This window comes from Siphateles boraxobius, unplaced genomic scaffold (assembly GCF_051911475.1).
Source record: "Siphateles boraxobius isolate OS27281-9 unplaced genomic scaffold, OSU_SipBor_1 9, whole genome shotgun sequence".
In the NCBI taxonomy this organism is placed as follows: Eukaryota; Metazoa; Chordata; class Actinopteri; order Cypriniformes; family Leuciscidae; genus Siphateles; species Siphateles boraxobius.
The window spans coordinates 18,256,568-18,284,315 of NW_027509219.1; the positions used below are offsets into that span (position 1 = coordinate 18,256,568).

At 36.0% G+C, this 27,748-nt stretch overlaps 1 protein-coding gene across 1 annotated transcript; it reads right to left on the bottom strand.

The window, feature by feature from the left end:
• Positions 1-45: 45 nt before the first annotated feature.
• fancc (FA complementation group C) lies at positions 46-25,845 on the bottom strand. Its single transcript, XM_077223275.1, has 15 exons — positions 25,579-25,845; positions 23,050-23,215; positions 18,510-18,597; positions 17,853-17,947; positions 12,148-12,255; positions 11,027-11,091; positions 10,722-10,886; positions 10,457-10,613; positions 7,721-7,776; positions 7,011-7,110; positions 6,657-6,732; positions 3,889-3,982; positions 2,676-2,850; positions 2,365-2,556; positions 46-1,013 (listed from the first exon to the last, which is right to left on the bottom strand). The coding sequence occupies exons 2-15, from the start codon at positions 23,203-23,205 to the stop codon at positions 873-875; spliced, it is 1,668 nt and encodes a 555-aa protein (XP_077079390.1). The 5' UTR covers positions 23,206-23,215; positions 25,579-25,845; the 3' UTR covers positions 46-872.
• Positions 25,846-27,748: the final 1,903 nt, after the last annotated feature.

The following is a 27,748-nucleotide window of genomic DNA, read 5'->3' on the forward strand; positions in this document are numbered from 1 at the left end:
TCAGGGACGTTTCTGTGGCCGACTTGACACATTTTACACTGAATATTTTGTTAGAATTGTGGTCTCGTATAATAACCTTTTATTTGTTCAATGAATATTCAACTGGTTGCAGTTATACTAGTATTAAATGTGACAATTGATCTACTTTAACAGCATTTCAAATGAAATACATTAGTGATATTCTTATAGTTTAAATTCAGTATGACCCAGTTTTGAGCGATAAACACATGCTTGCAGAGGGTTGAATAGGGAAAACGCTCAGAGGAAATGGTCCTACAGGGAGACGGAGACCCACGGAGAAGTACTAGTGATGATGGAGTCTAGAGAGTAAAGTACAGAGACTAAACTATTCAGGAGGCCCTTCCCTGGGATTCACACACACACACACACAGACACACACACACGTGCAGATGTGAGTGATCATGTGGTGAGAAGGACTCCGGCATGCTCCCCTGTCAAAAGAGTGTGTGGGAGGACAGTGAGCGAAGACAAACAGCGTGTTAGCTAGACGGAGCTCCGCAGTCAAACAACAAAGAGTCCAAACACTCACGAAATACAACCGCAGATCTGACAGCAGTCACATCGGTGGAAATTTACTTTCTCAGATTCACGTTTGATGTCATCTAAACACAGATAGAAATACATGTGTTCCTTTTATTTGGCTCAATACATCAAGTGCGGAGGCCCCTCTTGGGTTTAGGGGGAGAACACCCACAGCTTTTAAAGTTAAAAACGGCAGCTGGGCTTCTCTTCTATAAATGCCATATCGTCCCACCCAGCATTTTGATGCGTAACTGAGCCACACCAGGATTCCTTGTCCTAATAAATAGTTTCAGAAAGCGCTCGAAGCTAGGAGTTTTTATGTGAGGTTCTTAGGTTTGGAGGAGGGCGTCTTGAAGCGTCCTCAGCCTGGAATGAACTCTGTCGTCCCGCGAGGCAGCACTGTTTAGTCTGCAGCGTATCGAAGCGAGGATCCACAGTGCCCTGCGCCTCACAGCGGCCTCAGTCAGCACCTGCCAGCATCAAAAAACACACACATTTGGGTAATTAGCCCTCACAATTTCCACTGGTCCACAGAAATTAAGTGCGTGTAATAATCATTATCTATTTCCATGTTGCAAAGCCCATATGCTGTTCATTTTCCAATGTAACACAGAAAAAAAAAATAGAGGTGTATTCACTAGTTTGGTGCCGATTTGATTGAGATTATCGATAATTCTTTTATATTAAAAACTTTTTTTTTTGTATAAAAAACTTTTTATAAAAAGCGTTTCAATATGTATGGTGCAGCTCACACCCTCATTGTATTTTTGAGAGTTTTACTAATCGTCAGAGAATCCTCACACTCATTGGCTGCTGCCTCTAGATATGCTAGTAGCGTAGTGTAGTTCGGTGATGCAAGGAGTGAAAACTAGACAATGGAGAACACTTATTATCGTGTTTTACCAGCGGAGACAACGGAGAAAAGAGTACCTGTATGACAGAAGCAGAAATGTTCCACCACATAAGAAATAAACATAATTATGACATAAAAAGTTGAAATTAGGAGATACTAAGCCATAAATTATGAGATAAAAAGTAAAAAAAATATGAGATTAAAAGGGAAAACAGTGAGATAAAAAGTCATAATTTTGGCACAAGTTAAAATTATGACATTAAAACTTAAAATTATGACAAACATTTTTAATTACCGGTAGTCATAACTGACATAAAAAGTTGAAAGTATGACAATGTTATTAGATTGAAATTATAAGATAAAAAGTAAATTATGACTGAACATATATCATGATTTAAGAAGACTTGGAATATAAAGCACAAATCAGATTAACTACTTTTATGATTTATTTTATGATTTATCTGTTTGTCAGATTCAGAGTTTGACAGCCCATGGTCACTATGAACTGTCGTTGTATGGGAAACACCTGCATGAATATTCAAAATATCACATTTTTGTATTATAACTTTAGGTGAATTATCCCTGTATGTAAACAAAATTGAGACCTAACCTTGCCATAAAAGAGCTACTCTCAGCATTCAAGCAGTTGGGGTATATAGTGTGTGTGTGTGTGCGTGCGTGCGTGCGTGCGTGCGTGAGCGCATGCATGCGTGTGTGTGTGAGAGACTGAAACACTTCTGATTTTAAATGTGTTGTAAACCCAACAGCCTATTTTATTCTGTTGTTCTCTGCATACCACACGAACTAGCGTAGGATCAATAAAGGCACTGATGACAACTTAATTAGGCTGCGCAGAGCCCTCGTCTAGTCTTGAATAGGCCACCGTGTTCGCATGAGTAAACCCTTGGCATTTGTGGACGTAAATGTAATTTCACAATGTGCTGAAACTGAATCAGTGAAGACCTCACCTTGTCAGTTATTTCAGTGATAATGCTAACAGGTCCATGGGAAAAGATGGCAAAGTTTGAAAACAGATGCAAGACTAGGTTTGTTGAAAGAGATGAGGACAGGAGCTCTTTCACAGCACTGAGGTGACTAGGAGGGGGAGGACGAGTGAGAAACAGGATCCTTAGATGAGTCCAGGCTTCTCTGGCCACTGCCTGGGATTAAAAACAAAGAGGAGGAAACCATCAGTAATTTTCCAGTCTGCTTCACTTTGCTGTTTTTAAACTTGTGACGTAAGGTTGACTGACTTCAGCGCCATAATTAGATCTCTTACGGTTTGTTGGGACCTCTGGTGCCCTCTGTTGGTGGGGTGGTGGAAGAACGTCAGGAGCCACAGCAGCGGTTCGGCGTTCTCAGGCTCTGCCAGAACAAGCAGCTCAACAGCTGTATCCACCCAGTACCCACACTGCACCAGCAGGAACCAAGCTTCAAAGACAGACTCATACGCCCTGGAAAATCACCATCCACCCAAACACACAATGGAAGAACATAACAGTTATTTACCGTAACATATGTGTTATGAAGAGAGATAGAGAATCAAGAAGGTTCATTCTTATTGAACATTGAAATGGACAGTTTAGAGTTTAAAGTGATTATATATATTACAAATTACGTTAAGCTGTCAATTTCAATGAATTTCGAACTTTGATTTAACAATTTGTTTGCTTTTTCATTTGGAAATATTCACAGAAGTCGAATTGATTATATTTAAAATGCAATTTATTCCTGTGATAAACAAAAGCTGACTCCAGTCTTCAGTGTCATGTGATCCTCCAGAAATCATTCTAATATGCTGATTTTCTGCTCAAGAAACATTTCTTATTATCGTCAGTGTTGAAAAGTTTTGCTACTTACTTTTTAGAAACGATACAAAGAATTCTTTGACAGAAAAAAGTTCAAAAGAACAGGATTTTTTTTTTTTTTTACATAGAAATCTTTCTGATTTACTGACACTTTTGATTGATTTAATGCATCCTTGCTAAATAAAAATATTCAACCTTATTGATCCAAAACTTTTGAACGGTAGTGTATGTGTGTACACTGTATAGGGTTACTTACACCAAATGTGAAAAGAATTGGCGTCAATAAGTCTACTCGCATGTCTGGCTAAATGAAAAACATTATATACTTATGTGCATATATTATATATGCACATATATTATAAATGGACTTTGAAGGGGTGGTTATGTCTGTAGCACAAAGGGTTAATGTATTGCAACCCATTTTTAAGTCATTCAGTACATTCCTCTTGGTGTGAATAGACCTTTTAGGTATTTTTCCAGGACAAGCATTTGTGAAGAGCAGCTATGTGTACATCAAGTGAAAACCTATCACTGAATATCTGGTCATCTGTGTCCAAACACCCTCCTGTGTCAAGCCTGAGCTGGCCAGAAACATACCGGATTACTGCGTGGGAAATCTCTCAAGTAACAGCACAGCAGATGATAAGAAAGCAATGAAGTGCAGTGTCTTGAAGCTCATCTCACCTGACATCTTCCCCCGCCTCCTCGTTCTCTGTCACGCTCTGAAGTAAACTTCTGCTCCAGCTCAGATGATCCAGCCAGGCTTCTCTGGGAACCTCTGAAACAGGGTGAAATGACAAACGCAGAAATCAGACACTTTGGAAATTGATTTTGAGCTGGATACCTAACTTACCCTCTGATAATAAACCTCCTGTTCGAATAGTTTCAACTGACCCTTCGCTAGGCTTTAAAAGTGTTCTTGACCAATCTTAGGAACTATAGCCATCTGCTATATTATTATTAAGACACTTATTAAAACAATTAAGACATTGTTTTTTCATGTACTGGTCAGTTTTGAGATTTCGTGCTATTTGGCTTTTCATAACATGTTGGTTCAGACTAGTGGAAGAAAAAAGTGAAAACACTTTTAAGTGTTTATTTTATTGCACTTTATCTATTTGCGTATGTAGATTTTAAATACAATACATATCTTTAAAGTCTGATTTATTAAAATGCAGAAATTCATTTCTGAGCCAGAAATCTCAACTTCTATAAACGTCACAGCTTTATTCCTATCTATATTCTTGAGGATTTACAGAGGGGTTTGTTCATTTACCATTTCCTTGACTTTTATAAATTGTATTCCTAAAAACATAGCGAATTGTGAAAATGTTGACAAGAAATTGTGGATATAAGAATGTATGCAATTCTTAATGTAATCAATCAACTGGGGAAATATGGTGATACTTCAGTTAAACTGTTTAGCCCCTTAAAACATATTCAGCACTGTATATTTACTATCATTATATGGACAAAAAAAAGCAGACATTCATCAAAATATATTCCTCTGTGTTCTGCAGAAGAAAAGGTCAGGTTTGGAACAACAAGAGGGTGAGTAAATAATGGCAAAATGTTCATTTTTGGATGAACTGTCCCTTTAAAGCCATGCCACAGTCAAGAATAATGACCTATCCTTAGACGAAGGCCCCCTTCATGTCAATCATTCCCACGTACACTGACAATTGAACCAGCGCAAACAAATAATCCTAAAAGAGACCCTCGGCGGCAGCTATTCTTCTGTTGTGCTGGATATAGAATAGGTGGCATTGTGAGGACATCCTCTGGAGTTCAGGAGGCGCTGCAGAGCCCAGGGTCCTTAGGGAGCCGAGCCAGAGATAGATATCAGAGGACCTGAAACGGGCAGGGTGGGTACAGGAGGAAGGAGCCGGTTTGTTTGGGACTGCTCTGATGGAGGGAGGGAGATAAGGCCAGGCTTTGGACACTTTCAGATGGTGGAGGTTTAAGATGAAGGATTCAAATCAAGCTCAAGCCACTCACTGAGACAAACCCGATATTTTAGTCATGTTCAGTCAGTTGATGAGGTTATCGTTTTGGGTGGTATATGAGTAAAAGAAAGATATTTAGTGTGTCTTGTAATTTGCTAGCGATCTGATATAATTAGACTGTACTGTGTGGCTGTGGCTGCCCTTATTCTAGGAAACATTCACAATTTCTGTCATAATTGTGTCATAATTCTATGACTGATATGCATGTGGGAAAAGTGATTTATTTTCATGGTAAGAACCCATTTAAAGCAAATTAAAGTAATTTATATGGGAAGTAAATTAATTTTGTGTCAACACAAACTGATCTGCAAGGTCTACAAATATGCTCGACTGTTTAAAAGTTTGGATCAGTAAGATTTTTAAAAAAAATTGAAAGTAGTCTCTTGTGCACACCAAGACTGATTTTATTTTAAAAAAATAGTAAAGAGTAATTTTGTAAAATATTATTACAATTTAAAATGTTTTCTATTTGAAAATATAAAATGAACATATAAAATGTCCTTTATTCCTGTACTGGCAAAGCTGAATTTTCAGCAGTCATTACTCCAGTCTTCAATTAATTAGTCAAATTAATTTAATATGCTGATTTGGAGCTCAAGAAACATTTATTATTATTATTATTATAATTATTATTATTATTATTCAGTGTTGTAAACAGTTGTGCTGCATAATATATTTATGGAAACTGTGATTCAGGATTCTTTGATGAATTGAAAGCTCCAAAGAACAGCATTTATTTGAAATATAAATGTTTTGTAACACGATGATGACTTTACTGTCACTTTTGATGTTTTAGCATCCTTGCTAAATTAAAATATTACGTTACTTTTTTTTTTTTAATCTTTTGAACGGTAGTGTCCAATTCATAAAATCAGGTTATTTTCAGGTTAAGGATCAGCCATTTATTTTTTAATGAAAACTTTTAACAAGGAAGTCTTATTGTACAATCCTCTAGTATTTATGCTTTTTTATGTTATTTTGTTTTCCTTGTAATACATCTGACATATTGAAAAGGTCAATAAATCAAATATAAAAATCTTTATAATGATAACATTTATAATTAAGTCTTTTCCCCAAAACGATAGCTGTGGGGTAAAGTGTGCCAGATGTTCTGGAAAAAATAAAAATAATTCTCAGAAAATGTGAATATAACACATTCAAAGCATTTTTGCTGCACATTTTGTTGGTTCTGTATACACACGTTTTATTTTATTCATATATAAAAAATCTAAACAATTTATATATAACAATTAAACTTAGTTTACCCCTAAAGAGAGATTTTGAAAATTAATTTTTATTTACTTAAAGCTTTATTTAGCATTATACACCCTAAAATAACCAACTTATTTGGCACAGCTTACCCCACTCTCTCCCGTATGTGCTATAAACTGTTGATGCTCTATATCATCAGAAGAGCTTTCTCAGAGATCGTATGTGATGCTGTACCTGACGGTGCTGTCAGTAAAGGAGACAGTAAACTGGGCGTCACGTTTGGGAAGAAGGCACTGAGTGGTAGACGATCCTACAAATCATATATGCACACAGATATCACAACAAGTCGAACTTTGAAATGTCTCTTTTGTGCCGTTTGAGAGCCACTAGTGGCACCAAACAGACATGTCAATCACATGAATCTCCACAGAGGCCATGCATTGTTATTTCTCTGCGTTGTTTTCTTTTGTTTATGGCCTCTGTGGGATTTTGTATTTTTGGAAACAATCTTTTTTTTGTGTGTGATTCAGTTTGGTGCTGCTAGTGCCAGAGAAACGACACATTCACATTCATGAAGTCAGCTTGTACCTGAGGTTTCTGACCGGTCAGTCTCTGGAGGAAGCAGGCAGTGAAAACCTGTACGAGGGCTCTCAGGGCCAGGTTCTCATCAATCTCTGTCAGCACATTCCTGCACACACACACAAACACAGTACATTTTTTGTTTAAAAACAAAACAGCATTCACACTTAAGCTCTAATATATGCTTTGATCGAGAAAGCATCAAAACATAATAAGATATGGGTAACAGTTTAGTATTCTTTGAAAGCTTCCAAAAGCAGCCTAAATCAGAAAAATGTCAATAATAAAAATAATATTATTGGCCAGTACTAAAATAATAATTGATAGAACTAACAAAATATTAATAACTGAATATGTTGTAGTCAATTAATGCGTTTTCCTGTGAGCTTTTTTTCGGGTTTAAATAGTAAAATAAAACCTGTAGCAGTTTGCCTTTTTTGCCAAATAATTTTGTAAGATAAATATCATAACCAAGTTTAGTGTTTTGTTCTTCCTTCATATTTAAGATATATAAAATATTTTCCTCATATTTTGATGGTTTAATCACATTTGTACGGTTATTAAAAACAAATATCCCCTCCGGACATCAATTTTGGCCGCTACTGTGTATATTATATAATCACTTAATATATTATATATTATATACAGTATAAATGGTGTCTTTTTTAAATCATTTTGTTTGCGTAGGTCTAAAAAAAATAATACAAGCCAATATTCACCTGTAAATCTCGCTGACTGTGAGAAAGATGTGGCAGTAATGGGCTGAAGCTTGAGGCTGGTGGGGAAAGAAGAACATTGCAGTGCATTAGGAACACTGTCTGATTGTCATCTACTCTCTCAACCACCAGGAGGCAATACTGCAATAATAATGAGAACCCGTTGGCATCTCCCACAAATCATCTCCCATAATTCACTGCTGTAAAGTTTAACAGCCAAGTTTCTTACCAACAAAATGCACATTGCTTTATTACACAGCAAATATCATCTGTTTTAAATACATGTGAAAGAGAGTAAAAAAAAAAATGACATCGAAGCAGCTGTACATGCGTGTCTGGTGCAGCACGTAAATGTACATGCTCATATTTTAATAGAACAGGTTTCATTAATATACCCATAGTTCATATGGGCAAAGAATGCCATAAAAACATTTCACCCAGACCCAAAACATCAGTGCTCCAGAGAGCCCACATGTGCCCCTGCGGTCTTTGATCCTCAGAACATTTGTCTCTGTTTGCGCATGTGTTTTGTGTGTGTGTGTGTAGGCCACAGGGAGAAGCCTCATTATTCTCTCCTTCATTTGGGACCATTAAAACATCTGCCACACCCAGCCTACAGGCACCCTCATCTCCCCTCTGCACGCACACACACACACACACGATCCTCACACACCACCCCCCAAACCCCAAAGCATCTCAGACATTCCCGTAACCCCAGCTATTCAACGCTTGCCAAAAGCCGCCAATTTGCTGCTCCAATAAAAAGAGACGCATTTAGGCAACAAATATTAAATGGTATGATCCCGTCTCAGAAACAGAAGACAGAGCAATAGAAACAAGAAAGAGAAAGATCACATTAAGAAGAATTCACCAACTCAAAGCCAAAGTCATAAAACCAATGAATGAAACTGTATGGCTGCAATCACAAGCAATTTTTCGCACAATAATTCAGATGCACCTGGAGCCGAAATGTTGATATACAACACCATTTAATTCCTCACCTGATCTTCATAAATAAGCGATTCAGACACCAGTCATCAGACAATCGTCATACACTACTGTTAAAAAGTTAGGGGTCAGAAAATGAATACTTTTACAAAATGTTTCTATTTCAAATAAATGCTGTTCTTTTGAACTTTCTATCCATCCAAGAATCCTGAAAAAAAATATGCATCACTTTCCATTGCTTTACTGTATTTTGATTAAATAAATGTAGCCCTGCTGAGCATAAAAGACTTCTTTCAAAAACATTTAAAAATCATAATAAAACCCCACTTTTCAACGGTACAAATTCACAGGTGCCTTGTGGTCTAGGATCAAACCTGCAGGCTTTGCATTATCACCTAACCCTTTGGCAGCCTCAAAAAAAGCATTTCTCCTTAAAGGGAGAGTTTACCCCAAAGTTAAGATTATGAAATAATTTACTCACCCTGTTTTATCATGTTGTTCCAAACCTGTATGACTTTCTATATTTAATTGGGACTGGAGCTGTCAAGAGCTACAGTGGAGGAGAAGAAAGTTCAGAAGACTTCAAATATAGAGCGCGAGTAGTTTGGGCCACTTTTACTACACTTTCATGATCATTTTTCTGAAAATACATGGTGTTTTTTGCTTTTATTATATGGAAAAGAGTGATCATTACATTCTTCATAAATTCACCTTTTGTGTTTTACAGTGGAAATAATATGTGTTTGGAACAACAGGCGGATGAATAAATTATCAATCCTTTTCAAAACCGAAAATTGACAAACTATTGCTTTAAGTCTCTAAAATCTCACATAAGAGATCATGTGTAGTAAGAAGAGGCGTAGGAAAGGGCTGTCTGCTTTTACTTTTTATGAAGGCCGAAGCTTTCTCTCCCTAGTGAAAACAGATGGGTTTTCCAAACACTCATCCATACCTTCTCCTAACACTTCAGGGAGGGTCAATTACAGAATAGCAAAAACATCCTCTTTCTGGCAGTGGGATGCTGGAAGATGCTGTTTATTGTTGTTGGAGCTCAGCTGTGAGGAAGGTGGATGAAAACAGAAATGTGAAACTAATTTCTGGTTTCCCCTTTTTGATTGCGGTTTAAACAACTTGTTCCTGCAACGTAAACACACCGCACAGTTTAATATGCTCTGAAGCACAAACAAATACGAATTGAACGCAGTTGCATTTGGGCCTTATTTTACCTGTCTGTACAGCTCAGAATGAGATGCTAAACAGACCTCGACGAACCTCAAACATCAGCTGTGTACACGATGACTGTTTGACGTCCTTAGACAGACATGTAAATAAGGTCTTGATTTCAGTCATTTTAAGTTTCTTTAAGTAGGAATGAAAGAGCCTCATAAAGATGTGTATGGACCACGGGCCTGGTTCACGTCACACTGTTTGAGTCTGTTTGTTAATCTTCATACATTGTGTACCATACGAACAACAGACCATCAAATTCCTTCTTTACTACCATAGTTTTACTGTCAACAGCAGCACCAAATGAATTAGCAACCGAAGCAAATATTATGACATGCGGTACTAGTTGCCACCAAACATAACATTGTGAATTGGTTGCTAATAAACACGGTGATGGTCTGTTGTTGTAAGGTGCTGATATATCTGTTCGGCCATTTTTAAGTTGACGAATGCAACTATACAACATTTGGTGTTATCAAAAAGGGAAACATTTTTACTCAAACTTGAGACCCATCTAAAGAAAATACCAGCATTTAATGGTAATATAGAAGAAATCAAGCGTACCAGTAATGAGTTGTTAACATGTTTGTCCAGACTCTGTGTCATTGATTCATGGTCAGACAGCACAGATTCCAGTAAGCTCACTGCTGCCCCCTCCAGACAGGTGGGACTAAGACACCACAGGGTCACTACAGCCTCATCCTCCAACACAAGCCTCTTACTGTGTAAGAAAGAAAGACAGGAAAAACATACACGGGTCAAGAGTGGACATCATCTGTGTGTTGTCATTAAATGCTGCATTACAGTGTTTCAGTGCAATGATACTTACCTGATCAAGGCCTCACTGACTTCCTTAATAAACTCTTGATTCAGACAGGAAGAGCCACACAACATGGAATGCTTCAACAGAGCTCCAATGAGAGGAGCCATCTGAGGACATGTGACCAAGGCAGCGCATGCCGTAGACATGGTGTGAATGTTCTTGTTTGAACATCTACAAAGAGTGATAAATTAGTGTGGATTACATATATATATATACACATAGTATGTATGTATACACAGAAGATCTTTAATAATAACTGTTGTTAGAGGTGCTCTAAAGGCGAATCCAGTGTGAGATTAAACGTTCATTACATTGCTGATGTTTTTGGCAAGCCGTCACAGCTTTTAATGACCTCGTCTGTCATCAATGACACCACCTGAAAGTGACAACAGGACACAACAGCTTGCCTATAATTTCACAAATGTAATAAAAATGCAATTTAAAAATCAACACAAACTTTAACTTTGGTTTCAGTTTATAATAACCGTGAACATGAACAACTAATTTCTCATGTGAATAAGTGGAAAATACATCTATGGCAGGGCAATATATCTATTCACAATGTGTTCACTATGATTTTGCCGGTGATGTAAAATGATAATGTGAACATTGTGAATGATTTTAAAAAGATTTTATCAGTCCATTTTTAAACAGCACATCGCTAGACTAGTTTTACAAGCCCTTCCTGTCATGCAATATGTGTCTAAGAAAGTGTTTAGACAAACTTAATCTCAATAGAATTGAACTTCATCAGCAAAAAATGTAAGTTTGAAAATATGTTTCTATGATTTGTTTTCATTATAACTCCAATTTTAATTAAAAAAAACATTTAGTATGAAGGAATATATATATATATATTCATTCATACTAAATGTTTTTACTATATATATATATATATATATATATATATATACCTCATTCATTCAAACTAAAAGTTTTTTTTATTAAAATTGGAGTTATAATGAAAACAAATCATAGAAACATATTCAAACTTACATTTTTTACTGATGAAGTTCAATTCTATTGAGATTAAGTTTGTCTAAACACTTATATATATATATATATATGTAAATATTGCTGTTTATTATGGTTTAATATTTGATTGGTCAAATCCTTATTTCAACATAAATTATTCAATATTAATGTGCCTGGTGTTAATTTAGTTAATAATGCTTTATTATAATGCTATGCATTATTTAAACAATTTAAGCTTTTCACAGTATTTTACTTCTAGATTACACATTTTCAACCTATTTGGCATTAGTGGCTGTTTACTAGAAACAACAGTTATTCTGATTGGGGGAAAGAAAATAGATTCAATCGAAAATCATCAATAGACGGAAAAAGAGAAAACGTTTAGCCTTATTACCCATCACACCACCCATGTCATTGTGAACTAATATGCCAAGTCTGTGAACAGTGATTCCCAAACCTTCTGAAGAGCCTCTGAGTGGTATCGCTTCGGGCTTGATCCAGCATGTTTTACTGTAGCATGAGATACACTGCCCTCCTGCTCCGAGATCAGATGACACAACATATTCTGTCCAGAACAGACACAGAACGTAAAAATGCAGACGACAGATTTTATTGGGAAAATTTTATCACACACCATGAAACATCAATAACTTTGAATTATTTTGCTTTGTCTATAATGTGAAAACTATTTGCTCATTATAAATACATCTCCATGTTGCATGCAAATAAAAAAAGGGGAAAAGACAATGGAACTGGTGGCAAGGCCCGTCTGTTTATGAAAGCACAGGGTTTAACCCCTTACCAGTCGCCCCCCTTTTGGCAATCGAGTGCAAAATCACATACCCATAATAAAATGGTTGTTGCTAAGGAGTCCTTCTGACTACACACAAAACCAAGGTATCATTTAAAAGCTAACACTTGACAGTTTACTGTGAAATACTCAGAAGTGCTCTAGCAATTACTAATAGAGAGATAAAGCAGCTCAAAAACAATGCAAAATTTTTTTTAATGTAAAATTCGGGATCACCAGTGATCCCTGCGGCTCAAGGGGTTTAAGCCTAGACAGAAAACATGTCTGCTTGTGGTGGGGCCATGTGGTTTCTTTAGGTTTACAGTATGCTAAGATGTCCTCCACAGACCCAAAGAGGCTCAATTACTACCATCTGAACAGCACAAACACACTGCAGATCACACTTAACTCTAAGCTGGGCTGCGGCTATAGCACAGGCCAATGAAACGCAGACCTTTTATATTCTCTAGTTTTTTTCTCTACCTTGAGGTGGAGGAAGATGGCATCTGTCATGATGTTTTTTCTTTGTTTTGTGTGGAGTTTTTTTTTTATTTGGCCTTCAAAGTGGTAATTTAGACAGTACTAAACCACATGGATGCCCAGGCTAAATCAAAACAACTTGTACATTATTCCTAAAATGAAAAAAAAAAAGAAAACAGAATGTTTGAGAGGAGCACATATTCACCTTTCTCGGGTGTTTTCTGATCAAGGCATCACATGACTCTAAGCCTAAAGATCTTCAAAGAAACAAGCTAACTAAATACATTATTAAACAATTGCTTGTTCTGGGTGGTTGCTATGTAGTTGCTAGGGCACTCTTAAAGTGTTCATGTTTGCAAGTTTTGATGCAAGTTGTTGCAAGTTAAATGTATATATTTAGTTTGAAAACATTTCACAGAAATGTTGAAGTCGTTATGTTAGAAAATTAATATGTGAGTTTTATTAAAATTTGGACTGTGTTTGAGTCGTGAGTTATAAGTTCAAAGAAATGTAATTATATCCATTGATTTCAAAGAGGTAAAACTTGTAATTCTCAGAATATATGGTCTTATTATATGTTCTTATATATCTATATATCTTATATATGCACATTGCATTTCTCTTGAATATTGACGAAATAGATATTTTGTCTTGCATACAATTTTTTCTCTAGTTCACGTAAAATTTTACATTTCAAAGAATTTCTAAAATGTTTTATTGATTAAAAGGGGTACATATAGTAATAACTTGGTCATAACAGTAACGTTCAAACAAATTTTGCATTCAGTTATGGCTCAGTTTTACAAGTTATAAGCAGATTTTGAATGCATTAATATGAGGGCTAAAAAAATCTTCATGTTGGGGCAGGGGTAAGTTTCCTGACAAAATTTAATCCTTATGGTTAGGGGGTTTAAAAAAACAGAAAAATACAGGCACATCAAAAGACAAAGTGACAGAAATAGTAAAGATGGGCTCAGCCTAAAATAGTTCTCGAATGCGCAGTGGTGATTGTACTTAAAGAGACCACACAAGGCTCCCTAAAGACTGCTCCAGACCCCCAGGAGCCCTGAAGGAGCGGAGAGGCCATCAGGCATGGTCTGGTCTCTGTGATGTGGAGAGAGCGAGTCAGGCTGGCGCTCCAGAGCAAAGGCTCACAGTAGAATGGGCAACAGGCCCTTTAAAATGTCAATCCGTGGCTCTAGTGGAAGCATGGTGATTCTTCTTCTGGGCTAAACCACCCACACGAAGAACACGACCAAGATGGCTTTGTGAATGACAGGACCATTTGTTTATTCATGATGAGTGACTAAAGGAACACAGGCCATCACCGCTGTTGAGGCTCTGGGGAGTCAGCTGGAATCATCCCAGATGGACCACACATTGTAACCCATGCTGATCGACATGAAGGCTTTCTCTAATGGATGAGTCTTCAAATGTTGACAGTGACAGCAAACAGCGCTCGGAACAAACAACGAATGGGGATAAACGGAAAAACACACGGTCCATTAGGACCGCAACAAACACGAGAATGGTAAAATAAGAGATCAACGGCTTGGAAGAGGCAAGACGTCAGACTGGGAGGAGAAGATTGACCCCCAGGAAATCAACTCAAACCAAATCAATTTACTAAAACACAACAAGAAAGAGACTGACAACATTGGACAGTAATTCTATTTCAGCAAAACAGAACAAAAGAGAAAGTGATCTGCTATTAAACGGAGAACACAAAGTGGCACACTTCCTGACTCAAACCTGAACAAACGTTACAACTACAGGGTATGTCCCTTAAAGTCACCATGAAATCAAAATTGACAAATCTTTTTTTTTTTTAATGGAATATTTCAGTATTTGCTATAAATGATTTATCCATGCACAATCGTTCTTTTTTTCTTTTTTTAAATGAATGTGCCTCATAATTATTTAAATAATCTTCACCTATGCGAATGGTACTCCAAATGTCTGGAAAAGCATGAGATTACCATGGTATCATGGTGTAATTTTGACAATAAACTGACCTCTATACCAAAAGAAAAGTGTGAAAAACAGCGACTTTCTGGACCTTTTGTAGGACAGTCACTGGAAACAATACAGAATGTATTCCTCTTCCCATGTTTCATCTAAGTAAATGCTCAAGCGCCTATAATTTGTAACTTCCTCAAACAAATAGTCCTAATCTCACTGTTTTTTGTCCTGTATCTTTTTCGAACAAACCATACGTACACACACTGCTGCTGCACTAGGGATTGTTAGCTAAGCAAATAAATAATGTAAGATTGAATACCGTGTCTCAACCCCTGACAGAGAACCCACACCTCCCTCTGACTCCACTTCCCTTCGTATAGGTCAAAAAACATCTGGCAAATTTAAAGTTTACTTTAAAAGCCCTGCTTTAATTAGCGCTATGTTTTATTAGATGAAAAAAATAATCAAACGAATGCACACACAAAACGCGAGGGGTTCTGTATTGCTTATGGTAAACCATCTGTGTGGACTCTGTAAAAAGGTTGAAAGTGTACAATTATTTTAGTTCTTTTTCATCACCCCACTCTCCCAACCCTGATTACATCTATTCAAATATAAAAGTGTACATTGAGAATTTCTAAAAAACTTTTAGCAGATTGAAAACTGTTGGGGTCTGAAAGAGTATGAGATTTATAAGGTATATTACAAACAAAAAAGGGCTTAAACCTTCAAAGCATGTACTTTTAAACTCTAATTTAATCTAATCTAATTTTTAATGACAATTTTAATTAAATAATTAGGGCTGTCAGGCGATTACATTTTTTATTTAATTAATTGCATGATGTGCCAATACATTTATTTAATTGCACACCAAATTTGGCAGAGAAATTACCCCTAAAAGATTATTTAATTATTGATAAAGTCATTATTGTGTTAAATGAGAAAAGCTTAAAAAAGCAGCTTTAGAAAGAAATATTTAATTTGATTCAAAATAGAATTTATTACACATAAACCTTTAGACTACAACGGCAATTTGTTTTTCAGAAGCTGCACCTGCATTGGTATTTAGATATATTTACAGACCGTTAATTGCAGCTCAGATGTGGCATGAATGCATTTACACTGCAATTAAAATTAAATAATTGCGTGAGATTAATGGGTTTTAAATGGCTATTAAAAGGATAGTCCACCTAAAAATTACAATTCTGTCATCATTTACTCACCCTAATATAGTTTCAAACCTGTATGACTTTCTTTCTTCTGTGAAACATAAAAAAGATGATTTGAGAAATGTCTCAGTATTTTTAAAATGGAAGTCAACATTCATAAAAATATCTTATGCTCCACAAAAAAATTTAAAAAGTAATATAGGTAAAAGTAAAACGCCATGAGGTAGAGTAAATGATGAAAGAATTTTAATTTTTGGGTAAACTATCACTTTAATGGGTTTTTTATTAATATGGAATATAAAATATTATTTTTTTAAGAAAGTAAAACTGCCAGTAGGTGGCAGAAAATGTCTTTATGACAGAGTATTTAACTCACTCATTCATTCAATTTGTTTTGATGGCTCAAATTCAGGAATTGAGTAAATGTCACTCTTTATGAATGGGCCATTGAATAATTGGCACCCGATTCGTTCAAAACGAGGATTTGTTAAAAAAAGAGACACTTTTGTGTGTTATATTTTCATTGGCAAAATTTAGCAAAAACATACAATATTGAGTCTAAAACAACACAATGTTAACTTTTTATTTATTAAACTGTTGGATAAAATCAATATCACATTTTCGCTCGTGCTATTCGGCACAAAAACCGCACTCGTGTGATATTGCATTCGTTGCTCATATGATATTGCTTAATTATATCATATGATATAAATATAAGACAAAATATTCATACAGGGGTATTTTTGTCCCAATATCTGGAATTTTAGGAACATTCTAACTGCATGTTTAGCCATACATGTTTGAGTCTGATCCCGGATCAGAAGACAACAAACCTACACCTCAAATACCAAGGATACTCCAGTCTGCAACAGCTTGGCAATAAACCATTTTTATTTATATCAATTCCTTATGCATTTGTGAGGTAGTCTTGTAGTTTATTACATGTTGGAACAAAGACACTTCAGAAAGGTGTTTATTTAGTTACATAATTTAAACATTTGTCACCTGTGAAACATTTATGCATATTACATAAGCTTTATAAGTTGGTAGAGGCAAATAAAGTTTAAATACCTGTTGCCACAGATATCATTTAACACAAGAATGACTTTATCAATAATGAAATTATCTTTTTGGGGTAATTTCTCAGCAAAATTTGGTGTGCAATTAGATTAATTAATCGGCACACCATGTATGTTTCGTGTAGACGAATTATGAATGTACCATCGCTTGTCACACTGTCGTTCTTATATTTGTCGTTCATCATTTTCAGAAAAGTGATAGTAAAGCGAGTACATATTAAACCATCTGCAACAGACAAAGCAATAGTGACAAGGTAAAAACATAGTTTTTTCTTGTGAGTTGTGACATTAATGTCGGATCCAATGTAGTCAGCACTGCATCATCTTTTGTTTTGTTTCTATGAAAATTCTTTAAAAATGAATCCACAGTAAAATGAAGCGAACAAATGAACAGTGACTTACTGACGCAATATGGAACTTTGTAAAAACACGCTTTGTTTTCGGCCCAATGAGAAAATTTTCAGTTCTGAATTGTACAGGATTTTTTTTATAGCACAATGACCTCTTATGTCAAGAGATCAAGGAAAATTTGATTTCTTAATTCATTTTTTCTTTCATCTTCACACTCTAAATTAAACAACCAATATATTCCACATTTTCAATTGTGTCTGTAAGGATATCAATTTGTTAAACATCTTTGGCGATTTATTAACCTTAAGGGGTGAAATGTTGTTGGCTTTACCTTGATCCAAGTGTTGGCTTTTCGTTCAACAGCGTTCAGTGGCTCAGCGCTGTACAGACAGCTCAAACACCGCAGCAGGAGTCTCTGGCTTCTCTCTGAGCATACATAAACAAGACCACAGGACAAAATGCCATTCATAAGATGTGAAAATAGACACATTATTCATCTAATGGGAAACCCATGAAAATGCATGCATGCATTAATGCATTTATAACCAGGCACAATGTAGACTAAACTAAGATGAAATATCTCATTTAAACCTAGACATTTTTCAATGCAACTTTTCACTCAAATTGTTATGCTTATAATATCAATTTATAATAAATATATATACAACTTTAAATCAAATTCATAATATCATTTTTAACTATATAACGGGGTAAAAAGTACAGTGAAAGATCTTTAAAATTGTTCAAGTCATTTTTAAGACTGCATGTGAAGAACACATAATCTGATAAGAAATTTCAGGGAAAGGAAATAGTGATGAGACAAGAGGAGTAATGAGGTAATGAAAGAAAGCCAAATAACAGAACAAATGCCCAGCAGGCCACTACAGGTTTCATTGGAAAATTAGTATAAATACCCAAACCATGCAGACACATTTCTTGGTCTCAAATGGGAAACACACCCCCAAGTGTAGAAGAGTCATAAATTTACCATCCGCAATAACACATGGGTTCCAACAAAGTCTTCCCAGGAACTGGCCCACAAAAGGAAACATCTCCATGGCCTCACTAGTGGAGCTCTGTTATACAGTAAACACACACACACCTCAGACATTAATAGCAAAAACCTGCATTGGAATCATGAAAAATAAACTGCAATACAGCCTTTCACATTGCATACCTAGTATTAATAATACAAATAGTTTGTCGGCTTTTTCAATTGTATAGTATAAAGAAACTGTGAAATAATGGGGTTGAACAATATTGAAAAACGTTACAAGCAAGATTCAAACTTTCATCCCTTGCATTAGCATTAAAGCTCAATGTGCAAAAGCATGTATGCTCAGTTGAAAATTTGTTTGTACTTTATTTGTATTTTAACACCTCATCTTTCCAAATATACAGTACTCATCTCATAGATTATGTTAATGACACACCCTTTATATCAATGAAATTTGAGTCATATTTTGTATAGTGTGAAAGTTGGCATCTGTGAATGAATCAGAAACAGTCTGGTGTTTCCATGGTGCTCCAACACCATGAATACAGATCATACATAATTCAAGTCAGGTGGCTGGTCGGATATAAAACACACCTGATGGAGAGATAAGATATACCTAATATAATGAGATAAACATTATATTACACTTAATTTTAGCATTTACTCTCCCTTTCGAGTGCCATCGGCATAGCATGCTGGGAAATAGACATCCCAGCAGTTTCAGTTAAACTTAAGTTTGCTAAATTAAAAGATATTAATTTCATAAAACTCAAAACAATGAAACAGTTCAGTTTACTTAAAATATATCCATTTTGTGAACTTGAAAGAAAAAGAAAGTGCTAAATTCTCATAAAAGTTAATTTGATAGTTTCTCCTACTCAAATCAATTAATTATTTTGAGCGTTAGGGTTTACAGTGTTGATGTATGGTTTGATGTATGGAATCTGAAGGTGCAAAAAACTGAAACATTGAGAAAATCTCCTGTAAAGTTGACCATTTATGTTCGCGCTTGTTCTGCATTCACTTACAAAAATAAATGTTTTATATATTTACGGTAGGAAATTTACTAAATATCTTCATGGAACATAATCTTTACTTAATGTCCTAATGATTTTTGTCATAAAAGAAAAAGCGATAATTTTGACCCATATAAAAGCCATTGTTGGCTATTGCCACAAATATACCCGTGCTACTTGTGACTGGTTTTGTGATACAGGGTCACATATACTCTAAAATAGATGCCTCTCTTGCCACAATAGCCAATCACTTTATTGTTTTTTTTTTTTGTCATTTTAAAGGCCCATTTTGTTTTTTGGTACATCAAGGAAGAACTGATGGTTGCAGAGAGGAACTCAGCAGGAACAAATGAGCTCATGTCAGAAACTATATTGCTTAGAATGTTCGTCATCAAAATTGAAATCAAGACCAGATACTGTCTCAACTCATGAGCTGTGGTCAAATTTTTTTTTTAAAAAGTAATACTGACAGTTTAAGTGCACAATGAAGTTCTGCCACTTGCCAAGTTAGCCGACATCAAAAGTATGAACAATTAGCTAATATGAAAAAAATTAATCAGCATTTCCCAAAGAACTATTTGAGCCAAAAAAAAAACTTTTGATGGTCTTTTAATAAGCAATTCCCACAAAGACAGACAGAAAGAGTCACTGATCATTTCTTTAAAGTCAGTTACGTAATTAATGAAAACCAGCGTGCTAATGCAAAGGCATGTTGAGGATCACAGCTTTTTGCATCAGTTCAAGATGTGCCTTGCCAATTTACTGTACACTGGAAGCCACACAAAGGATCTGAGCCTTTTTACATTCCATAGGCACATACATTGTTGGATGCTAAACGATTTCAGTGCACCCATGAAGAGAATGACACCATTCCTGTGGAACTTTAACACGTCAAGTCTGACAAAAAGAAAAAGACCTTGTGGCAGCCAAAAAAATAATGAATGCAAATACAGAGCACATACTAAAATAATTATTGTAGCTCTACAACTGCCATTTGCATTTATAACATCTAATGGAGGATTTTGTTTTATGTCAAGGTCCCACTAATGGGATGATCCTAAAATGTAATGGCAGCTCTACATTTTCATGTGTAAAAAAACATTTTGTATGTGAAAGAAAGCATGATATAAAAAAATGTGTTGTTAGCAAAATTAAATAATTGTTTTTTGTATTTTTATTGTAATGAAGCCAAAACAAATTATTAAAATATTATCTAGGAAATATTTTGACAATCTATCATTTTACCCCCACTTTAAATGTTATATACAACCTAATTAATTAAATTATTTAATGCCTTTTCAAACCTAATATTGTTTCAAATCTGTCTTACAGCTTTAACAACCATAAAATTACAAAAAAACTAAAAATAAAAAAATTATTTTGCAAATTTCTGCAAATTCCCAGGAAACATTTTGGAGCCACCTTGGGTCCCCAAACACCATTTAAACATTTTGATTAAATTTGAATTAATACAATTTGAGAATTTTCAAGTATATCTAAAAATAGATCAAATAAAATATGCTGCTTTTTAATAAACTCACTATACCACATCACAATATAAAATCTGACTAATTATGCTCCTCCAATGTAAACTCTTGAAAAACAGCTTGAAATGACCATACATTTGACCATGACAAAGCAAATTTGTAATTGCATGTACTATCCCAGAGATGCTTTCTCATGGGATTTTAAGGGCAAAAAGTCTTATATACACATTCACAAGTCAGCAATTATGGAATGTGTTCACTCAAACATGGAATGTCTCCCCTTGAGCACGGGCGCATCGCCAGTGGGCACCCAACTGTGCCAGGCTTAGGAAGAAAACCGTTTACGGGACCGTGAATCCTCCCCTTTCCAGCAGTCCCAAGCAGGGAGTGGGAAAACCGGTTCTGATGGAATGCAAATGAGGAAATTGATATAAACGAGACATTTTTCATCCTCAGGCGTGAGCCACGTCCTTAACTCATCCAAGCACTGCCGTTCAGATCCGCTTCATTCGGGCCGTTTTACGAGGCTCTGCCGGGAATAAAGGTTTAGTGCCAATTAAGAAATCCCGATCCCTTCACGTTGCTGAATGCTGTCAGAGGAGCTGACGCATGTTGAGCCTGATGGAAACGGAAGGTGTGATTGCATTTTGGCAGGGCAGCCATTGTAAGTTGAAATAAGAAAGCCTGCAAGATTTAGTTTTCTTTTCTGACATGCCAGGCACCAAACGGCATGATGCGCAAAACCAACGGGAGATCTGCTGGAGCGAAAGGCCGCTGCAGGTTGAATAAAGAGCTTCTTTCAAGGTGAGGAGAGTCAGTGTGAGGCAACATTTTTCTTAACACTGGTCCTTCACAGAGTCGCGCTAACCCATGATACCCTGTCCAAAATTGCAACACTTGATGCAGGGATACATTAGGTTAACGCTGGCAGTCCCTGAGTGGCTATTAGCCCACTAAATCATCACCGCCGCTGTGCCAATGTCCAGCCTTCATTCGCACAGAGCGGCTTCTGTTAGGGGTGCTAAAAGAGTTAGTTAAAGCACTATGACCTTGATATTTAAGGAGATTCTATGAACTCGTGCAATGTGCAAAACTTATCATTTTTAAAATCAACTCCATTTCTTAGTTCTTAGTTACAGTGTTACTTTTAGCACATTAAAGCATAATATGCTGTCATCATGCTCAAAATCTCTCAAAGTTGGATCTCTTAATTTCTCTTTTTTTAAAGCACCTCAGTTAAAAAATATTACAGTACTCAAGTATGGCCCACTCGTCCAGGGCCGTTGTGAGAGTTTCATGCGAGTGGATTATGTAAATGTATTTTCATGCCTTTATTTTTAATGCAAATTTAAGTATTTGGTTTTCAGTGGCAATTGTTTGTGACTTCTGATGATTTAATCTTGTTTGCTAGTTTGCTAAAAAAAAAAATGAAACCAATCAGTAATGTTTTAGTAATGCAGTAATCAGAGATGTATAGTTTCATTACATGTATAGTTTCTAGCTATTCTTGCAAATTTAAGAACACTTCAGAGAAAAAAGGTGTAAAAAAATAAATAAATATACATTTAGATACGCTTAAATTGTATACATCCATTTTTTTACATTTTTTTATTTTACATTTATGATGTTTTGAGGACCGTAGAAATGTTGACAAGAATTCTATAAATGCAAATATAAAATTATAATTTAAATTAATACAATTGTAAAATGTATTATGTTTTGGAGACTTACTGTCATACAAATCTTACTGTCTTACCTTGTATTAAAACAAATTATTTAAAAATCATAAAATAGTGGACCTCACAAATCAATTAGTCTGTTATTGGACAACTAGATGACCATTCTGTAGATAGTGTAAACTCGAATGCTACAAATCTCCTGGTGAAGAATACTGTTGTGCAGAACAACATTAGATCAACATTTCTTTACTGGATCCTAACAGAACAGCTGAGGACTATGTAAAATGTTCCACAAAATTCCAGAAAAAAGTCCTGCTTGTGAAGTTGTGTGTTGTGAAATTTTTCATACCATTTGCTGCAACCCCAGAAGAACCTGCTGGAGAAAACTCCTCAGATAATCAAGGTGTCTGCTTGTGTCCAGAAGGGCGGAACATGATGTAGCCTCGCCCCAGCTCACTGCTCTAGCCATCCAGAACTGCACATCTGTCTCCGAAACAGCAGCCATCCTCTGAAGTCTGCAGAGACACACAAATAAATGCTTTTGGGGGATGAACAATTCCTTGAACGGCCACCAGATCTACATATTTGGACCATGCAACTTCAAAAGTGTGTTTCTCATTCCAAAAAAAGTAGGAGAGTTAAGTCCATAATAATGATGCCTTTTGTACAGAGTCTGAGATGACAGGGGTTGTAATCATGAAATGGGGAGTTGAAAATGTGTTACCCAATTGAGGTCTCTTAATTTGTCATCAGCCTCTATTTCATGAGCCGGCCAGTTTGAAAAAGGGGTGGGGGGTTAAAAAAGGCAATTGGTAGTGCAATAAAGTCTTCATGGACTTTATTTTAAACTTCTAGAACGCTCTTAACTCAGCACTGAAGTATTTTCGACAAATAAACAAAACGGAACAAGGCTGAAGCCATCAATGGAGACATATCCTCATCTGTGTCCTGCTGGGAGGCGAGGTTCTCACACCGTGACCACAGCGTAACTGGGTAGAAAAAGCGCTCAAACAGCTTGTGTGTGCAGGAGCAGGAGTTTGTGTCTAATTGTTGTTCTTAGTCTTAATGACAGGTCTGTAAAAAACACAACAAGGGAGTGTTTTTATGATCTGCTCGTAACGGCGGAGTTGTTTAATGTCTTGCCATCACCCCTGCTGGAAAAATCCCTTGGTAAGACAATGTAAATATATAATTAGCCTTTCTTTCCTTTTTTTCATCAAACCAAACTATGAACAAACGCTCCTTGTTGACTTGTCATCCCCGCACAGCTTTCACCAATCCTTCGGGGGACATAGCCGTCTGGCCAATAAACTGCCACAGCCAAGATGGGTGTAATTCAGACACAAAATACTAGTAGAGAGTTAGCTGAATCTGTGCACGTGTAAATGGTTTGGCCTATATGTTATGTGCTGGAGAGTGTCAACATTGATGTGTACCAACACATACTAATATCCTGACTGTATGCCAAATAGAAAAAAAACGCTTTAGTAAAGAAGTGATGACAAATGTATAATTTGGCTCCTGACATAAGCAACAGTCAAGAGCAAATTATGGGCACCGTTGATGGGCCCCATTGACTTCCATAATATGGGGGGGGGGGGGGGGGTACAGTCAATACAAGTCAATGGGGTCCATCAACTGTTTGGTTACCAACATTCTTATCTTCTTTTGTGTTCGGCAGAAGAAAGAAGGTCATGCAGGTTTGGAAAAACTTGAGGGTGAGTAAATGATGACAGGATTTTTATTTTTGGGTGAACTATCCCTTTAAATAAACAAATGGGTACAAGGGGTACTTCATCACTGCCAAAATGGACTTTCCAATAAAATTTGGCAACATATGGAGTAGAAAGTGAACCTTTTTGTGCTACATGACTAGAGAAAACGGTGAAAAAAGGCTTTTGTCCTCCCTTTTAACAAGTAGAAAAACTTAAAACACCCATAATGCACTGGGCATGTTGCCATTCAAGACCATACCAGTCTGCTAAGGATACGCTTACCAGAGTCAAATACCAACTTGCTTTAGTAGGAAACAGCTCTTAGCAAACTTTTAGTCATAATGGATTTGATCCCGGGTTGCTAGAATTCAAAGAGTAAACATTTAGTGGGAGTGAGGTATTTTCCAGTATGTTGTAGGTAGTGGTTAAGCTTGCAAAGAATTGTAAATACAGAGTAAACACAGCGACGAAAGTTTCGAAACCTCTGTGTTTGTAGTTAGCATGATGACCGCGAAAGGCACAAAAACAGTGTTTTGGAAAAAACTGAAAGAAATTGTCATTCTGTCAGTTCCGACCCAAGCAAAATGCCATAGACATAAACAAACATAAACATAAACCAGTAGGCTACACAACACACCATAACTGAACATAAATGTAATAATCAAACATAATACATAGGCTACACTATAACTGGGGTTTGTATGATTATGTCTGACATGTCATGAGCTTCCTCAAACTTTCCAAAATCCAAACTGAAACTTATCTTGATTTTGAAGAGCTAAGACATTTAGGAAGTACCGTATGTTTAACTGAGCACACTATATTTTACAAGGTTAAGAGAACCATTACCATTTTTTATTTACCTTGGTTTTATATTGTACATATTTTATATCATATTTGTCTGTAATCTCACTGACTCCAACATCAGCGCAAAAAGCTTTTCACTTCTGTCTGAGTACATACACGCCTCCAAACAAACATTACAATAAAGAGTAAAGACATGAATATTTATAAGGTCACGTGACTTATTATTCATGAGCAAAAAGCGAGGTCATAGATTCGCAAATGCGCATCCTGTTTCTGACAATCATAGATAAAATCACATACCGTCAGACCAAAGGCTTCATTGTAATGTGAATAAACAAAGTAGACCCAGATGTTACCTTTAAAATCAGCAGGGTAACGTTAAGCTTGACGACGGTCTGCGAACACTTCAGCCGTCGTGTTTGACAGTTCTGCACTCTCACGGCTTCCTTATTTTGCTCAGGCTGACCTACATGTATTGTCTTAATTTTCCAATAATATAAGATAACTGTATATAAGATTACTAAACACAATATGGAATTTTCGCGGCAACAGATGCTGTAAAAATCTTTCTGAACTTCCCTCTCAGACATCTAAACCGGATGTTGTCGTCTGCTATTGGCTGCACGCCTCTAAAGGGGGAGGGGCAAATTCGCAGCATGAACTGAAGCGCGCATACATTATTCAGGAAAATACTGTTTTGTTAAATCACACAAAAAGTACACTTTCACACTCTCATTATCTGAAGGAACAAATGTGCCAAGTGTTTCCACTACATGACTGTCTGATAATATGTATGATAAAAACTACATTTTATACATTTTGAAATAATGCTTTTCAGCTCTTAACTAATATAATAAATAGCCTATGACACATTAATGTGGTTTATTTTTATTTCACCCTTTGCATATTATCATAATTTTAAATAACATTTTTATGATTATTTTAATTGTTTAAGACTAAGGATCTGAGATAATTGTTTGTAAAATAGCAATATGCAGCAAAAAATAAATGTTAAAGGCATGGTTACATTCAGAACGTTTTAACATAAATACCTCCATTTAACATGAAGAAAAATAAATCGTTCACCTATAACATAAAAGCGCGTGAATAAACCCATTAATTTGCTTTCTAAAGCTTTAGATGGTATTTGATTACGTCATTAATCGCGCGTTTTGAAATAATTTGTGTAGCCTATGCTTGATCCTTTTTCACATTCTCCTGCAGGATTAGTGCAGGACTGTTTTGCATTTGACCAATAGGTGGCACTGTTTAAAAATGGTTTCAACATCTATAAAGAACAGAACCTCAGGGCTCCGTCCAAATAGTTAGATCTCCTTTAAGGTAGTTTAGATAGCCTATAAGATTAATCCTAATGGCATGTAAACTCTTATGTATTATTACTTAGCTGTTTGGAAGGTTTTATAAACAAGAACGCATTCAAGTTTCGCTACGTAATTAATTTAAAAACATGTTGTCAGGACTTATCAGCTCAGTCAAATTGACTGATAATAAAAGAGATGTTGAGAGGCATGATCTGCTGCAGGCTGGACACCAATATGTGCGGTTAGAGCCTATTCGGCATCAAGGTGCAATGCAGGAAAAAATGACCTCAAGTGGTGGCAGGTTATTTATTTATCTATTTTTAGCCTTAATGGAAACATCTGTTGTCCTGCATGTCTTTGAAGGCATGACGGCTTATCAGGGAGCTGTTCTTGGTAATTTTACTGGAAAAACACTCTGATTGAACATCTCAGATGTCAGGAGTTCTGTCTTTAAAAACAAGGATATAGGAGAATCTGATAAAGAAGAAACCGGATTTAGTGTCAAAATATCAACAATAATAGCAAATAATATAAAAAAATAATTAGATTATAACAAAACCACAAAATTAACTTTTTTAACGTTTGTTTTCATTATGATGATAGTAATTTGGGATGAATGTGCTTAATTGTCATAGTTCTAAAATGTTCTTGCTGGATCTATATTTGCAGGCCATTTTTAATGAAAACAACCAAATGGGAACAACACATATTGTGAGACGAGATCTGACAAACACTGAACCAAACACAGGGCTATAAATACACACCACGGACTAAACGAGATAATCAATATGACACTGGTGTAACACATTAGGGGAAATCAAAGAGCATCTGATGAACAAAGAAAAGGGCAACTGAACTGTGAACAGTGCAAAACTAACTCAAACCCTGAACGGTCGTAACAACATTTAATAACTCAACACCCAAAGTCAAATTAATCATTGTAAGCTATTTTAAAAAGATGTAGTGCCACCCTTAAGTGTCACCCCCAGACTCCATTACTGCCCATAAGGGCGCCTCCATTTCCATTTGTGGTTTGAGTGATCTGAACCATATTTTTCCACAATTTTCACAATATATGAAGCAGATCCATCCTGTTCAGAAGTAGTATGGAAAGTTTGGCAGATTTTGATATGAATTCAACCTCTAATAAACACATAAAAAGAACACGAATGTGTGTTATAGTTCGCTGCCACATCACAAATGG

Excerpts from the sequence above, each read along its gene's own strand:
- fancc (XM_077223275.1), bottom strand. The coding sequence starts at position 23,205 with ATGGCTGCTGTTTCGGAGACAGATGTGCAGTTCTGGATGGCTAGAGCA. Across the intron at positions 18,598-23,049 it reads TTCTGGGGTTGCAGCAAATG|AGCTCCACTAGTGAGGCCAT; the intron begins GTATGAAAAATT and ends ACTGTATAACAG. Across the intron at positions 7,111-7,720 it reads ACAGTCAGCGAGATTTACAG|GAATGTGCTGACAGAGATTG; the intron begins GTGAATATTGGC and ends GTGTGTGTGCAG.